Below are 12328 nucleotides of genomic sequence, written 5' to 3'. Positions count from 1 at the left end.
CAAGCCCTAAAATGGCTCCGTCAACAAAAAAATGTAAATGTTATGTCTCGCCAACTGTTCTATTCTGTATTCTGTAAAACAAGTCAAAACAAAACAAAAAAAGCTATATCAATGGGGTATCGGAATAATCATGGTGACACATAAAATAATAACATTATTATGCAGAATAAAGGTTTTTAGCAGATGTTCAGCGCACAAACTTCACAAAGATCAGATAAAGCTGGTATTCTTCTTTATTAAATAGAGGTCAACATGCAACTTCTCATAGCACATAGGAATCATGAAGTGTCTTCTTGTCTGCTCAGAGAGTCCCCGGCAACACAGACTATCACTGAGTTTTAGGAGCTGAAACAAATAAAACTGAGTAAAATTGTAAAGAAAGGGTTTAAAAATGATCTTTATTGTGTAAACTTCACTAGTGGATTAACATTTGATAACTTTCTTTCATGGCCACAACCCTTTAAAAAAAATCTACCACTTCTAAAAAGTAAAAAACACCTAGAAATACTCACCTGCGCTCCTCTCATCTTGATCCTGGAGGTGTTCTTCTTTAATGTTGACATTTCTGGGATCACCTAGAAAAAAAAATGCTTATAATTAGCAGGCTGGAGTGCGGGGCGAGATGTCCGGTGCTCCAGGCTGCTAATTATAAGTCTTTTTTCTAGGTGTGTCAACATTAAAGAAAAACATTGCTGGAATCAAGATAAAAAGGAGCGGAGGTGAGTATTTCTAGGTCTTTTTTCCTTTTTTAAAAGTGGTAGATTTCCTTTAAGTAATAGCCTATTCAAATATTCTACTTTATCATCTAACAACGATAACACATTTTATTGTACTGTTGGTCAGATTTGTAGGGGGATAACTTGAACTTTATGTAGATTTTGAGGAAAGCATTTGTTGAGTCCCTGATTGTCTATAATTTACATATGCATAAGTAGGACATATATACAAGGTTTCTTGTCATGAAAAAATCCTGTTGAACTAACTTAACAGCTTTATGATGATATACATTATAAATTAGTAACTTTTTTAATGTGGCCACTTTAGTAAAATCCTATTTGAATAAAATCCAGTGCAAAGTCTTTAATTACGATTAACAATTTAATAACCTTAGCTTGAATTATTATATCACATGTTATGTCATACTCACAATATCCTCTTATTCTGACAGGGAGGAAACGCCTCAGTAGCACATCCATACCCATCATCTCATCTGGTCAGCCTTCAAAGAGTGAGGAAAAATTTCATTCATATGGTGGACAACGGATGACACATCATTACAAATTACTTTCCACTGTATAAAATTATTCTTTCATATTTATCACTTTATAGTGTGACTGCAGTTGAAAGGAACTCTACCATCAAAATCAAACATTGTAAACCTGGGACACTTACTAATAGATTCAGATACGGTGACTGTGGTAATCTCCATATATTTGTTAACCATGGCCTCCCCTTCTTCTAAAATTAACTGTTAAAATTATGCTAATAAGTTGGCAATGCTATGGGGGATGTTAGCGAAGCCCCTATGTGCTGTAGCTTCCCAGACTGTTACATTGTCTAATTAATTGTGAGATTGCAGAAGGCAGAGGGGGGCGGAAGTTCCCCTGCACAGTGTATAAGCTTTTAAGGCTACAGCACGGCGGGGCTGTGGTAATGCCCCCCTCAACCTTCTGACTCATTAGCATAATTTTAAAAGTTGATTTTAGAAGCAAGGAGGCCATAGGTAACAAATATAAAAAGAACACTACAATCACAGTCCCTGGATCTATGAATATGTGCCCCAGGTGTCTCATGCTTTATTCTAATGGTAAATTTCCCTTAAGGGTAAGTGTTTTGAATTCTGTTATGAACTCTAACACATGATGCAAACTGGCCCTATTGTAAGTTTTAGAATCAGTCAGAATTGATCATATTGTATTGTAATACTGGTTACTGATCCATATGCTGCACACAAAAAAATCTTCTTTCAGCAAGTGCTACTAATATAATCAATAACCAGTTGGAGTAAACTAGTTCGGAGTCACATGGATCTATAGAGTAATTATGGATTTCTAGTTGCAGTGCTTCCATTACGAGAATGTTTTAATCAGTTCTCAGTAGGAGAAACTAGGAGAGACTTTCATTTAAAGCTGGCTTACTATATGTATGGTTTATTATGTGATTCAATACTCATCCTTGTGTTCCTTAAATTCCATAGGCTGAATGTCTTATAAGTTATTTAATAATTTTTTTCACCATGTACTTCTGAGCTTGTCTTTTATTCCTACAAATGTACTTCTGAGCTTGTCTTTTATTGCTACAAATAAAAGAGTTGAGTGTGTTTTGCTAAATTTGATCATTTCTGGTGATGTATTTTTTTTTATAGATACCAGAGCCATATTTTACACTAGGTCACAAACAATGAAGAGTGCAAATATTTTTTTTTAAATTTTCGGTTTTTATTGAATTTGTATTACATAAAACATAAACAAAAGACAATTTACTGTATATACTCAAGTATAAGCCAGCCCGAGTATAAGCCGAGGTCCCTAATTTTACCACCAAACCTATTGACTCGAGTATAAGCCGAGGGCAGGAAATGCATTGGTAACAGCCTCCCAGTATATAGCCAGCAATTCTCTTGTAGTATATAGCCTGCCAGTCCCCTGTAGTAAACAGCAATACTCCAGTAGTATATAGCCTGCTAGCCCCTGTAGCATATAGTCTGCCAGCCCCGTTAGTATATAGCCCTCAAGCCCCCAGTAATATATAGCCAGCCAGCCCCTGTAGTATATAGCCAGCCCCCAGTAGTATATAGCCTGCCAGCCCCTGTAGTATATAGCCTGCCAGCCCCCTGTAGTATATAGCCCTCCAGCCCTCAGTAGTATATAGCTAGCCAGCCCCCAGTAGTATATAGCCAGCCAGACATCAATACTATATAGAAAGCCTGCCTCCTTAAGTATACAGCCAGCCCCCTTAAGTATACAGCCAGTCAACCCCCTTAAGTATACATCCAGCCCCCTTAAGTATGCAGCCAGCTAGCCAGCCCCTTAAGTATACAGTTAGCCAGCCCCCTTAAGTGCACAGACAGCCCCCTTTACTCTACAGTCAGTCAGCCCCCTTTACTCTGCAGCCAGCCAGCCCCCTTTGATATATAGCCAGCCCGCATAAAAAAATAAACTTACATACTCAACTTCCGGCATCCCTGATGCTCGTTGCGGCTTCCCATTACTTGTCAAGGGTCCTCTTCTGTCTTCTTTTGCCACAACAGTCGGCAGAGAAGCATCCATGTGATCTGCCGGCTAGCACATACTATGAAGTCACCAGTGGCCGCATCATAGTATCCACTAGCCGGCAGGATGCCTAAAGGTGTGTATATGTAAGTTTATTTTTTTATTGACTCGTGTATAAGCCGAGGTGAGATTTTTAAGCACATTTTTTATGCTGAAAAAAACAGTATATACGGTAAATGATATTGGGTATTGGGAAGCAAGCTCCACAAGGGGTAGTACATAGTTAAATAAATTGTTAAGGGAGACATCTTGCTATTATAGGACTGCTGCTTCAGCTCCTTTTTAACCCTTTTATAACCAGGCCTTAAAGGACTTTAATGACCAGAGCATTTTTAACAAATTTTCATATGCATTGGTCTAAGAGCCATAACTTTACTTGTGTGAAATTTTTGTGTTGTTTTTTTTAGGACACATAAGGCTAGTTAAAAGTGAAAACAACAAGGATATTGTTTAATTTTTTCATTTTTATTTAGGAGTAAAAGTTACAAAGAATGGAGAGAAATTTTTTTTTGTAATGTATAGTATATATTTTTTCATTTTTCAAATTAACTCAAAAAGGCTATTATAAATTATTTCCCTAATCTGTGATGATTGCTTTGATAGATAACGGGGCACTCTACACGTTCTTTCTAGTGCAAACTGCTTGCACAGGTATTTAAAGGAAACCTACAAGTTAGAATGGCAGGGGTAAGCTGGTGCCGGTACTTACTTTCGTTAGTGTTATAAACACGGTATCGCGGTTTTAACACTTTGTAAACTTTAGACCAGAACAGGCTTCGGCACTGCGTGCGCACGATCGTGTGCCGAAGCCCCTTCTGCTCTAAAGTTTAAAAAGTGTTAAAACGGCGGTTTATAACACTAACGAAAGTAAGTACCGGCACCAGCTCACCCTGAGCTGGTGCTCGGTACTTACAGCGTACCCCTACCATTCTAAATGGTAGGTTTCCTTTAAGGAGTGTCCGAGACACAATTGTGGCGCACGCTGCACTATTCTTCATGTAACACAAATTTCTGCACTGAAGGGGGTGTTCTGGTGCTCAGTCAGGCCGTGCACCAGATTTAACACGCAAAGTCTGACAGAATTGTGTTTTACGGCCCATGTTAAAGGTACACCAAAAATAGTGGTGCACTCTGTCGGAGAAGGCGCTAGATTCATCAAGAACTACACAGGCACAAACACAATGGGGCACATTTACTTACCTGGCCGACAGACAATGCACTGTGCCGCAATTCACAAAGATTGTGCGCCCGATTTCCTGCATGTGTCGCTTCCCCGCTCAGCTCCACAGGAGTTCACCATCTTCTTCCTGGTGTATGTAAGTGCATTGGTTGTGAGACGATTTGAATATTAAATCCCTTGCTCAGTTCGAATCAGTCGGATCTTCTGATGGCCCGCCCCCCGAATTCTGTCTTATGAAAGCCAGCGCAGATGCACCAAAATTCGATCGCCTGCGACACAATCCTCTTCTAAATAGCTGTCACAGTGGAGCAAATCTCTGAAAATTTCCAAAATTCGACGAAAGTGCATTCCGCGGACTCTTAGTAAATAAGCCCCAAAATTGTGCAAACATAAAAATATCTTTATTAACAGCTTCACGACCGCCCTCTGTGTGTACATGGTGGGCGGCAGCAGTCTTTGAAGTCCGCGGCATAGTGTTTTCACGGCGGCACTTCAATCACTGCACTGGCGCAGTGGCAAACTATTTTACTAGTGCCAAGGCTGTTACCAACAGACTTAGACACTAGGCATAGTTTTGGGGACCAATACTGGTCCTCCCTGTATATGAGATCGTTGTGAGAACAAATCACAGCGGTCACAGCAAACTTTATTGTGATTAGTTTGTCAGTGAATCTGCTTCCTTTTTTTCTTCTCCTCACACAGTGGGGTACATTTACTTACAAATTCGGACAGTTCACTAAAAGTACATTGTTCATATATAATTCTGCGTCCGGCGATTCACTAAAATCGTGCGCCAGAAATCATTAATCTAGATCTTCCCCGCAATGGTCCGACAGAGTTCGCCATCTTTTTTGTGGTGCACCTTTAACATGGATCGCGCAACACAATTTGAAAGTTAAATATGGCGCTCGGTCTGAATCAGTTGGATCGCCTGCCCCCTTATTTGTGTTGCATGAAAGCCAGTGCAGCTGTGCCACAAAAGGGTCGCATACGACATAGGCTATACTATGCTTCAATCTGAATCTGAGTTTCAGACATCATCGGAAATGGACTTATTTGAAGACAGTGACAATGCCAGTGTCACTTCAAAATCATCCCCAGGGGGTGTTGTCCCCGGCGAAGTTTAGGCACCAGATCTGGAAGGTTTCAGGGCCTCGTAGCACTGTAGCACAATGTCCCTATAATTGAGAAACACACTCTGCCATGGGTATCAGCTCCAGCTTTCGAACCCAGAGTTCATGCCTTTACTGCCACCCGTGGCATAACAATGGACGATTCCAGTTTCATTCAAATGGACTTCTTTCTTTTATTTATGAGTGACACTATACTTAATGACATTGTCCACCAAACTAATTTATACGCCCCCCCAGTATATAAGACAGAACCCATCATCTGTCCATGCAAAAGATTGGACAGCAACAAATTTAAATGAAATAAAAAGATTTTTGGACTAACCCTAAATATGGGTATTGTACAAAAGCCCCAAATTAGGTCATACTGGTCTAAAATTCCACCCAAGTAATATCAGTGTATTCCGCAGTCACATTACGAATGCTTAATGCTGTTCCTGCACTTCAATGATAATTCACAAGCTCCCCCAAGCAGTGATCCAAACCATAACCGGTTGTTCAAGTTAAGACCCCTTATACATTTTTTAAATCAGAGTTTTATTGAAAAATATATCCCAGAGCAGAATGTGGTTGTGGACAAATCCCTCCTGAGCTTTCACGATAGACTCAGCTTCCGCAAATATTTCCCTTCCAAAAGGCACGATACGGAATACAGCTATACAAGTTTAGTGAAATTGAGTCAGGTTATAGAACTGCCTTTAGGTTTTATGAAGGAAGTGACTGGACTATTGATCCTCCGGGGTGCTCTCCTGATCTCTCCACTAGCAGCAGGGATTGTGTGGGACATAATGCAGTCTCTGCTACATAAAGGGTACCACTTGTACTGTGATAATTTTTATACAAGTGTGGCCCTATTCAGACATTTGTACGCTGAAAACACTGGAACGTGTGGAACCATGCACAAAAAAAGAGCAGGTTTTACACAACAGTTAATGGGGAAAGCCTTGAAAAAGTGGGAGACCTGTACATATGCTTTTGACAAGTTGTTAGTGGTCAAATACAGAGACCACAAAGATGTGTATTTATTTAGCACCATCCATTCTGCAGAAACTGTATCAGTGCGGGAAAGAGGATCACCAGCAGACAAGCAAAAGCCAGGAAGGGGGTTTGGGTGGATGTACATAGCTCCCAACCGTGCTGGTTTTGCCGGGACAGTCCCATTTTTCTTACCTCTGCAGCTGTCAGATTGTCACGGATTTTCCCTCCAGGTCCCGCATGTCCCCGCATCATTAACACTTTCAAAGCCAGAACTCATAGTACTGAATGGCTTTTACAGACATCGGGCAGGGAATCCTTTTGAGAGATGTGTTGGGTTAGCGGAGAGCAGGGACCACGTCATCAGGTTCAGATCTCTATCCATATATGGTAACATCTCCTAAGGTTCCCCAGAGCAGAGAATCCTTTTGAGAGATGTGTCAGGTTAGCATTGAGCAGGGACCACGTCATCAGGTTCAGATCAGCATCTCTCCATATATGGTCTCCTAGGGCTTCCCCAGACACAAGCTCTTTATTTAATTAAATAAATTTTTGCCCAGTCTGGGTTTCGAGCCCCAGACCCTCTGCACTAGAGATAGGAGCCTCTACCAACTGAGCTATGAGCCTAGTGATTTCCTAGCTGAGGATTTTTGGTAACTAAAAAACTGTTATCTGCTAATGTTACACTGTGACACAGACTTAATGCACTGATATTTAGAGAGGGATTTTCTGAGAGATTATTATTGTCATTATTATAAATTTTATTATTTTTATTATTATGGAGTCGATTATTAATAATAGTAATAATAATGATCTCCATGATAATAATAATAATAATAATAATAATAATAATAATAATAATAATTGTCTCAATAATTACAATAAAAATCTCAGAGAAGATCCCTCTCTATATATCAGGGCATTAAATCTGTCTCACAGTGTAACAGTAGCAGTTACCACCTCTTAGTTACCAAAAATCCTCATCTAGATAATCACTGAGATCATAGCTTAGTGGATGGAGGCACTGGGGCACATTTACTTGCCCGGTCCAGTCGCAATCCAGCGGCGGGTTCTCCGACGCTGATTCGGGTTCTGCCGGGATTCAAAAATCGATCGCGTGCGCCACAATCCCGTGAAATACAGCGCAAAGCGGAAATATTCAGGAAAAACCCGACGGATTCGCGGCTGCGGACCCTTAGTAAATGTGCCCCACTGTGTCATTATGGCACATGGACTCTGCAGGTTCTAAGTTCAAATCCCAATCAGGTTAAAAATATCTTTATTATTGAGAAGAGGATTTTTGTTAGTATAATATGGTTAAAGCCTTCAGTCTGAAAATGTCAAAAGATTAACTGAAAGGCATTTTATCAGTCCCGTTCCACACAATAGAAACACACAGTTACCCCCAGAAGGGGTTGTGTCTGCAGTAAAAACGGGCAGCGCAGAGATTCCCTTTACTTCTGTGCCTCATGTCCCTTACAGCCAGGCCTGTGCATTCATCCTGTGCATTCAGCAGTACCACACTGCTCTGAATTATTAGTAATTTATATTGAAATAGACAAATGTGCTTTTCATTTTTTTCCAGAATTTCTATTTATTTTGCCAAAGGGGAAATGTATTTCTCGCCTTTGTATCCCATCAACTGAATGATGCAGATACCTTTATCTGCATGAACATGACTATTTTTTTCCCTTAAAACTTCCTTCCTACCCCTAGATGAATACTTTGTAGATCTGCTTTTTATGATTAGTTATTAGTAAAGAGTTTTATTGGCCACAAAAGACAAAACTGCCTTCTTTTGTGCCAGGCCATGGCACATGCCCATACAGCAATTCACACACACATATTGGTCAATATTACCCACTTCCTGAACTATGTGGCAGATTTAGCAAGCTGTCTGAAAGTCAGAATATTTCTAGTTGCCCATGGCAACCAATCACAGCTCCCCTTAAAAATATTCATGAGCACTGGTAAAATGAAATCTGAGCTGTGATTGGTTGCCATGGGCAATTAGAAATATTCTGACTTTCAGACAGCTTGATAAATCTGGCCGTATATGTGAAAAATGAGCGCATAAATTGACCCATTGACAAAAATACTTGAGTATTTTATTTTCAAGAAAAAGTCTGAAAAAATCCAGAGCCCCTATGAAAATTTTAAACCACTTAATAAATAGTTGGAGAGTCTACTTTTGTAGGTGACATGATTTATGGAGAGATTGCAATGCTCCTGCAGCCAAGGTTTTCCAACACGCTATATGTGCCTCGAAAATTAGTTGAGGGATTTATAGAACAAAAACATCCAAACTGCCTGAGGCACATGCCCATACAGCTATTAACACACATATTGGGTATCATGCACATGAGAAATAGCAGAATATAAGATTAGGTTAATTTAGCTAGAATCCCATACTATGTGCGAATACTGTGTACATAAAATTAGCTATTTTTTGTGGTTTTTGTTCATTTTCCATGCTTTAGAAAAAAAATAATAATTCAAATAAACACTTACTACCGAAATACAGCCCATTTTGTTAACTAAAAATAACATTAATATAAGAGACATATAGCAATTAACTGCTGAGTAATTTTCAACTAAAACAGCATATAACAAAATTGGGAAATTTTCCCTGGTCATTAAGCTATATAATTCCTTAACAGGTTAAATATGTTTAATTGTTGATGTTATTTATAGTGTTGTTTTTTTACATAATGGGGCTTATTTACTAAGGGTCTGCAGACCGCACTTTCGCGGCTGGGACAGGTATTTAAAAGGGGATTGTGTCGCACCGATTGGATTTTGGTGCAATCGTGCTAGCTTTCATGTAACAGAAATCAGGGGGCGGGTAGTCAGACGATCCAACTGATTCGGACTAAGCACGGGATTTAACTTTAAAATTGTGTCGCAATACATGCACTTACATACACCGGGAAAAAGAAGATGAACTCCGGTGGACCTGATCGGGAAGCGACACATGCAGGATAACGGGCATGCAGAAAATCGGGCGCACGATCTAAGTGAATCGTGGCAGAGTGCATTATCGTTGGACATTCCAGATCGGGGATTGCGCCAGGGACGGGTAAGTGAATGTGCCCCAATATGTCACCCATGAGGTCATAAAATACCTCTGGGAGACATTCTCAGTTTATTTATTTATTTTTTTACAAGTTTTCCACTTTAAACAGGACATCTTTAAGCAAACAAACGTCTGCCTTCTCCCCACAGTTTCTGTAAGATCCAGTTCTGCTCCTGTGATAAGCTCGGAAGCAGGAAAACTGTAGCCATGCTTAACCCCTTAAGGACCAGGTCCTTTTTCATTTTTGCGTCTTTATTTTTCACACCCCACCTTCAAAAATCTATAACTTTTTTATTTTTCCATGTAGAGAGCTGTGTGATGGCTTGTTTTCTGCGTAACAAATTGCACTTTATAGTGATGTCATTTAATTGTCTATGCCATATACTGGGAAGCGGGAAAAAAATTCTGAATGCAGTGAAAATGGTGAAAAAACGCATTTGCGCCATTTTCTTGTGGGCGTGGATTTTACGTCTTTCACTGTGCGCTCCAAATGACATGTCTAATTTATTCATTGGGTCAATACGATCACATGGATACCAAATATGTATAGGTTTTATAATGTTTTCATACATTTACAAAAATTAAAACCTCCTGTACAAGAAAAAAAAATCTTCATTTTGCCGTCTTCTTGCGCTAATAACTTTTTCATACTTTGGTGTATGGAGCTGTGGGTCGTGGCATTTTTTGTGACTTTTGATGACGTTTTCAATGCTTTTATTTTTAGAATTGTATGACCTTTTGATCACTTTTTATTGAATTTTTTATATTTTTCAAAATGGCAAAAAAATGCCATTTGTGAGTTTGGGCACTATTTTCCGTTACGGGGTTAAACGCAGTAAAAAAAACATTCTTATATTTTGATAGATCGGGCATTTTCGGACGCGGCAATACCTAATGTGTTTATGATTTTTACTGTTTATTTATATTTATATCAGTTCTAGGGAAAGGGGGGTGATTTGAATTTTTAGGTTTTTTAAATATAATTTTTTATTTTTTTTTATTTCAATTTTTTACTATTTTTCAGACTGCCTAGGGTACTTTAACCCTAGGTTGTCTGATTGATCCTACCATATACTGCCATAAGTACTAACAATGCAGCTGCACACATATACATACAGTGGAGGGAGTATAGTAACATATAGCATATAATTTCAATCTATATTTCCCTGGGTTTCCTTCTCGTATTCCACTGTTGTAGTGGACTCCTACATATACATCGTGGTTGACTTCAATAAACACAAAACCTATCTACAAAAAAGCCATTCCAACCAAAGAATTATAAAGTACGATTATATCTTTATTACAAATCAAATGACAAACAATTTAAAAGCAGAAAGAACAGGCTGGTCACATAGAAGGGGAGGCGGAGACACTACACAAAATCAGACAAATCTTGCAGGGTGATACATGGGAATGAGTGCTACCCTCCTAAGGGAGGTGTGCCTGAGGAGATATGCTATGAGTCCAAAAGGAGGAATGATCCTAAAATCGGTGTACAATGTTTAAAGTGCATAGTGCCTGTGCATCCAAATGGGGGGCATATCTTGATCTAAGAGCACACATTTCATTGTAGCTTATCATGAAACAAACGAGACAGCTCTATTATATGTCTTACTCTAAGGGCAAACAAATGTATTTATCATGATAGCAGTAAAGTAATCATATTGCACATACCCATTGTAGTTAGTTCACCTGCCGTCTGACACAAAAGCCCCAGTATGGCAGTATATGACACAGTATGGCAGTATATGTGGATTTTGCACACCATCTATTACAATGTGCAGATCGCACATTGTAATAGATGGCCTAAAACATGATAGCCTAGGATCATTGTGTGATCCGAGGCTGTCATGGCAACGGATCGCTGCTCCCCGATAACGGCACGGGGAGTGACGATCAGAGCCAAGATGGCGGCGCCCACGCGCCGTCGTCTTGTTTATGCCGCCGGCAAAGTTGAAAGGGCAAGCACCGGGTGTTAGCGACGGGTGCTTGCTTCATTGTGAAGCAAGCACCAGGCGTGTATGAAGAGGGCTCAGCCCGTGAACCCTCTTCATACTACCCCATGCGCAATAAAACGTACAGGTACGTCTTATTGCGCTATGGGGTTAAAGACATCGCTGAAGACTCAGGACCTGCACCAGCTGATGTTTAAGAAGTGGCAGAAGTCCTGTGTAAGGAAAGAAAAGGGGAAGGCTGTAGTTGAAATATTGTAAAGTGTAGCATTATGGGATGCAACTATCCTGTGACCCCACATTTAACTAGAATTGCTGCAGCCTGCTCACTCTCCTATATTTCCTTATACAGGACTTCTGTCTCTCCTTACATGTAAATACAGTGTTATACTTTACACATTTATCTTATGACTGTTATCCATTTGAGACCTTTGTTACTCATTCAGCCTGTGGTTGACAAAGGCCAAAATATCACAATTTTCACAAATTATTTTCCCTTTTTACCACAATAAATTACTTTTTGCATCCAAAAGGAGTGCTTGAAATGGCATTTAGCAACTCATTGAGGTTCTTTATGACTTGTGTACATACCTTTAGGATGACTTCTACTGGCTGTGACATTTTGCTGCAGAATTAGCTCCAGAGAGCTACACATCTCCACACTGTAGCCATAAAATTTGCTCAGTAACTTACTATATATTGTCAAGTGAATAACAACCATGTTCCACAATTACGAAATGATA

The 12328-nt window shown here is 39.6% G+C and overlaps 1 protein-coding gene and 1 long non-coding RNA gene across 3 annotated transcripts in view; one reads left to right on the top strand and one right to left on the bottom strand.

The window, feature by feature from the left end:
- The window catches only part of CD164L2 (CD164 molecule like 2), a 33508-nt gene extending 31231 nt beyond the window's left edge, over nucleotides 1-2277 (top strand). For both annotated transcript variants that reach the window (XM_072137024.1, XM_072137025.1), the window contains exon 6: nucleotides 1169-2277. In XM_072137024.1, coding sequence (XP_071993125.1) covers nucleotides 1169-1187 — 19 coding nt within the window. In that variant the 3' untranslated portion in view covers nucleotides 1188-2277. The remainder of the gene's footprint in view (nucleotides 1-1168) is intronic.
- Nucleotides 238-3261, bottom strand: LOC140118744 (uncharacterized). The gene is made up of 3 exons (XR_011853249.1): nucleotides 3165-3261; nucleotides 1148-1219; nucleotides 238-345 (listed from the first exon to the last, which is right to left on the bottom strand). It is a non-coding gene; the product is annotated as an uncharacterized lncRNA (long non-coding RNA).
- Between the last annotated feature and the right edge of the window lie 9067 nt (nucleotides 3262-12328).

This window comes from Engystomops pustulosus, chromosome 2 (genome assembly GCF_040894005.1).
Source record: "Engystomops pustulosus chromosome 2, aEngPut4.maternal, whole genome shotgun sequence".
In the NCBI taxonomy this organism is placed as follows: Eukaryota; Metazoa; Chordata; class Amphibia; order Anura; family Leptodactylidae; genus Engystomops; species Engystomops pustulosus.
The sequence above is the reverse complement of the archived record's forward strand: the minus strand, read 5'-3'. Positions and strand labels throughout refer to the sequence as shown.